We start from the raw sequence: 5214 nt of genomic DNA on the forward strand, positions 1-5214 counted from the left end.
CCAGCGGGATGATTATGACGGGGCTTATTAGATGTCTGCGCCATTCCTGGGCTAAAAGGATGAAAGCAGAAAGGGACTTCAGACCCAAAGAAGGAGGGCGGCCGCTGCAAATGTTTCGATTTCATTAGTTGTGAGAGTTTGGAATTAATCAAAGGACACTGTGGAAGACTTGAAAGTACTTGCAGGGAGAGAGTGGGGATGGCGGAAGCTGCAAATTTATGCCAGTGGCTCATTCCCTAGGGGGCGGCTGACAACCACGGCGACTATTCGCCAACTCTGGCAAAGCGAGAGGAAATCTGCACAAAATTGCTCCTATGCAAACAACTGCTTAAGTCTTTACATGAGGTAACTGCAAGTAAGGTGCCTTCCGAGAGACCACAAGGCCCAGACCGAATTACAGATATTAGAAATGATTTCTCCTGGAATCACGCTGGGATGGAATGAGATCTGCTTTCCTCTGGAACGCCCTCTTCGGCTCCCAAGGGGTGCCAGCGCAATTTTTGTTTTTGTGGGGAGGGTAAAGGGGGGGACAGAAAGATTGAAACCATGAACAGGTGAGGGAAGGTGCTTGTGGGGTGTGTGTGTGTGTGTGTGTGTGTGTGTGTGTGTGTGTGTGTGTGATACTGCAACAAAACACATCTGTCTGACTCATTCTCCTTTCTAGAGAATTCTCCTTTCTAGTGAGGGAAGCTGCTCTTTGTTTTGTTTGGGGACCACCCCTGGCATCGCGCAGGGCTTCCTCCAGGCTCGGAGCTCAGGGTTCCTCCTGCCAGGCTCAGGGGACCATGTGGGGTGTCGGCATTGAACCGGGGTTGCCAGCGTGCAAGGCAAACACCCGATCCTATTGTACCATCGCTAGGCCCGGGGTTCCTGCCAAACCCTGGACCCCAGGGAGCCCCAGGGGAGGGGAAGGAGAGAAGGGGTTGTCCCGGAAAGGGGCTGCCCCCAGATTCTCTGAATATTTCTCCGCAATGAGCTCCTGCTCTCAGCGGCTCCCCCAGACCCACTTTAGCATCTTAGTGCGCAGGACACTTTATCCTGAGGAGGAAGCCTCAAACCCGAGGCTCTGTCTGACTTCCACCAGCGCCCCCCCAGGGCAGCTGTTAAAGAAAACCTTCCACGGGGCTGGAGTGATAGTACAGTGGGTAGGGTGTTTGCCTTGCACGCAGCCAACCTGGGTTCGATTCCCAGCATCCCATATGGTCCCCCGAGCACCGCCAGGAGTAATTCCTGAGTGCATGAGACAGGAGTAACCCCTGTGCATCGCTGGGTGTGACCCAAAAAGAAAAAAAAACAAAACCCTCCCGCCAAGAGCTCCTGAAGCAGTTGTTTGGGGAGGTCTTCCACGCAAAGAGCAAAACGATGCCACTGAGACCCCCGCCCCTTTCCCCTGCGCATCTGTGCATCTAACCCCCGTGACTGTCCAAACCCAGGGGTCCTTAGAATCGTCCCTGTTTCTCGGATAAAAGTGAGGCGTGGCTTCGTTTTCTTTGATGAGAATTAAAGAAATGGAGAAAGCAGGGCGGGGGGAGGGAGGGAGGGAGACGGACTCTCTTCAAGTACGCAGGGCAACTCAGATGACTTTCTTCTTTCCACAGCAGCTTCCCGGGGGCCGGGCTCTTTGATGTCGCTCAAGCGAGCAGGCAGACGTGTTCCATTGTGCGTGCCGGGGGGTCGCCCTCCGCCCCGCTCCCCGCACTCCCGGGTCCCCGCTCAGCCCACCGAGCGCGCACCGGTGGGAGGGGCGATGCGGGAGGCCTCGCAGGGGGGCCGGGGCTCGGGATCAGCTCCCGTGACGACGGGGGACCCCTAGCGCACGGGTTCAGGAAAGCGGGCACTGCTCCCTCCGACTCCCCCCCCAACCCCCATCCAGAGCACTGTCGCGGGGTCGGGAGCCTGAACATTTCCTCGGTGGAGCGCGGCGCGGGGCGCCTGGGTGCCCGGGCGGTGCCCAGGCCGGGGGCGGAGCGGAGGGGGCGGCCGGGGGCGGCGATCTCGGCCCAAACTTCAGCGCCAACTCCCTCCCCCGAGCCGAGCCCGGGCAGCTCTGGAGCCCGGCGGCCGCGCGCATCCTCCCGGGTCCCCGGCGCCCGGAGCCAGAGCGCGCGGGGCCCGGCGCCGTGGACCGCGAGCCGCCCCGGCTGGAGCCCGGCGTGCGCGGGGGCCGGCGCGGGCCGGGCGGAGGAGGAGGAGGGCGGCGCGGCCGAGGGGAGGAGCCGCGGGACGGACGGCGGCGCGCACCAACCGGGCGCGGGCAGGCGGGAGGCGCGCTGCAGCCGCGCGGCGTAGGGGGCGGCGGGTAGCAGCATCCTCCGGGCGCCGCTTGCGCGCGGCGGCAGCGGCGGGGGCTTCCTCTGCCCCGGTTCCTCGTTGGCCAGAAGCGCCCGGTGCCGGGGGCGGGCCGGGCAGCGCTCAGCCCGGGCTCCTGCGCCCAGATCGGCGTGTGCCCGCGTCCTTCCGGGCCGGCGGGCGGCTGCGGAGCGGCGGGGCCGGCGGCGATGCCCGCCCGGGCATCCTCCGAGTGATGGAAGCGGCCGCCGCTGCCCGGGCTCCACGCGCCCCCTCCACGGCCGCCGGCGACATGGGCAGATCCGCGGCGCGGAGGCCGGGAGCGAGCGAGGCGGGGCGGCCCGGCCGGCAGCCGGGACCCGCGTAAGCCCCCCGCGCCCCCGTGCGAGGCAGGAATCCGCGATCCCGGAGCCGGGCGCTCGGGGCCCGGGCAAAGTTTCCCTTCCCCAGCCGCAGGGCGCCCGCCGCCCGCAACTCCGGCCCCGGGCTCGGGCGGCCCAGGCCGTCGGGCCCCTCGGAGGCGCGGGGACCCCCCCGCCCCCCACCCCCAGCCGGAGAGCGCGCGCGAGGCGCCGAGCCACAGCCGGGCACCGCGCCGGGTCGTGATCCCGGGCCGCTCCGGGGCGCGCCCGCGACTGCAGGTGAGCGGCGGGGGAGCCGGGCCGGGCCGCGGGGGGCGCTGCTCGGGCGGGGGCGGCGGGGGGCGCGGCGGGGGGCGCAGCCGTTCACTCCGCTTCCCCTCGCAGGTCCTGCGCGGAGCCGCTGCCATGGGAGAGCCAGCCCCGGGCGCCGGGGACCAGCCGCCGCCGCCGCCGCGCCCGCCCCGGAGCCGCGGCCCCAGCCCCCGCGCCCGCAGCCGGCCCGCGGCGTCCCCCTCTCGGGCTGCGGCAGGGCCGCCTCCGCCGCGCCGCCGGCCCGGGCCGCGCCTGTGATGATCCGCAGCCCGCCGCGAGCCCTGCCCCCGGCCGCGCCCGCCGCGCCGCGCGCGCTGCTCCCGCCGTGGCCCCGGCGCCCGGGCCGCCGCTGGCCCGCGTCCCCGCTCGGGATGAAGGTGTTCCGCAGGAAGGCGCTGGTGCTGTGCGCGGGCTACGCGCTGCTGCTGGTGCTCACCATGCTCAACCTCCTGGACTACAAGTGGCACAAGGAGCCGCTGCAGCACTGTAGCCCCGACGGGCCGCCCGCGGCCGCGCCGGGGGGCGGCTGGGAGCGCCCGGGCCCACCGCCGGCCGCGCCGCCCCGCGCGCACCCGCGCTCGGACCCGCGGACCCCGCCCCGCCCGCCCGCCGCCGCCGCAGCCGCCGTCGGGGCGGCCCCGGGGGCTCCCCCGGGACCCGCAGCCCCGCCGGGCAACGGCACGCTGGGGCCCGCGGGCGGCGGCGGGGCCAAGCGGCAGCTGGTGTACGTGTTCACCACGTGGCGCTCGGGCTCGTCCTTCTTCGGCGAACTCTTCAACCAGAACCCCGAGGTGTTCTTCCTCTACGAGCCCGTGTGGCACGTGTGGCAGAAGCTGTACCCGGGGGACGCCGTGTCGCTGCAGGGCGCGGCGCGGGACATGCTGAGCGCGCTCTACCGCTGCGACCTGTCCGTCTTCCAGCTGTACAGCCCCGCGGGCAGCGGGGGGCGCAACCTCACCACGCTGGGCATCTTCGGCGCGGCCACCAACAAGGTGGTGTGCTCGTCGCCGCTCTGCCCCGCCTACCGCAAGGAGGTGGTGGGGCTGGTGGACGACCGCGTGTGCAAGAAGTGCCCCCCGCAGCGCCTGGCGCGCTTCGAGGAGGAGTGCCGCAAGTACCGCACGCTGGTCATCAAGGGCGTGCGCGTCTTCGACGTGGCCGTGCTGGCGCCGCTGCTGCGCGACCCGGCCCTGGACCTCAAGGTCATCCACCTGGTGCGCGACCCCCGGGCCGTGGCCAGCTCGCGCATCCGCTCGCGCCACGGCCTCATCCGGGAGAGCCTGCAGGTGGTCCGCAGCCGCGACCCGCGCGCCCACCGCATGCCCTTCCTGGAGGCGGCGGGCCACAAGCTGGGCGCCAAGAAGGAGGGCGTGGGGGGCCCGGCGGACTACCACGCGCTGGGGGCCATGGAGGTCATCTGCAACAGCATGGCCAAGACCCTGCAGACCGCGCTGCAGCCCCCCGGCTGGCTGCAGGGCCACTACCTGGTGGTGCGGTACGAGGACCTGGTGGGGGACCCCGTCAAGACCCTCCGCCGGGTGTACGACTTCGTGGGGCTCTGGGTGAGCCCCGAGATGGAGCAGTTCGCCCTCAACATGACCAGCGGCTCGGGCTCGTCGTCCAAGCCCTTCGTGGTGTCGGCGCGCAACGCCACGCAGGCGGCCAGCGCCTGGCGCAGCGCGCTCACCTTCCAGCAGATCAAGCAGGTGGAGGAGTTCTGCGCGCAGCCCATGGCCCTGCTGGGCTACGAGCGCGTCAGCAGCCCCGAGGAGGTCAAGGACCTCAGCAAGACCCTGCTCCGGAAGCCCCGGCTCTGAGCGGGGGTGGGGTGGGGTGGGGGAGGCGACCCCGCCCCGTGAGACACCCCCCACCCGGCGGGAGCGGGCTGTTGTTTCCACAAAAGCAGCCCAGACCCAAACCGCGGCAGCCCACATAGCCTATTATAGATCCACCGTATAAATAACCACGCAGGCACTTGCTGTCGATGTTTTGAGTCATTGAATTTCAAGGAACAGCCACAACACACGCGCCACACCCATCTCCGCAAAGACCCACTGGAGAGAGCGCGCGCGCGCTCGCGCGGACCCGCTTCCCCGGCCCGGCCCGGGCCTCGGGCCCCTCCCCGCCCCGCCCCTTCTCTCCGTTCCCGCCGCGCCCCTTCCCCTTCCTTCCTTACCCTCCCTCCCTCTTCCATTCCAGCCCCTCCACTCCTTTTCCTCACCGGCCCCTTCTCCCTCCGCGCCCTCCCGAG

At 69.6% G+C, this 5214-nt stretch overlaps 1 protein-coding gene across 1 annotated transcript; it reads left to right on the forward strand.

Annotated features, from left to right (window-relative positions):
• The first annotated feature begins 3205 nt into the window (after positions 1–3205).
• On the forward strand, positions 3206–4807 carry CHST2 (carbohydrate sulfotransferase 2). The gene has a single exon (XM_004603183.2). It carries the CDS (start codon positions 3221–3223, stop codon positions 4778–4780), a length of 1560 nt encoding a protein of 519 aa, XP_004603240.2. The 5' UTR covers positions 3206–3220; the 3' UTR covers positions 4781–4807.
• Positions 4808–5214: the final 407 nt, after the last annotated feature.

This window comes from Sorex araneus, chromosome 2 (genome assembly GCF_027595985.1).
Source record: "Sorex araneus isolate mSorAra2 chromosome 2, mSorAra2.pri, whole genome shotgun sequence".
Classification (NCBI taxonomy): Eukaryota; Metazoa; Chordata; class Mammalia; order Eulipotyphla; family Soricidae; genus Sorex; species Sorex araneus.

Coding starts and splice junctions, on each gene's coding strand:
- CHST2 (XM_004603183.2), top strand. CDS start 3,221: ATGATCCGCAGCCCGCCGCGAGCCCTGCCCCCGGCCGCGCCCGCCGCG.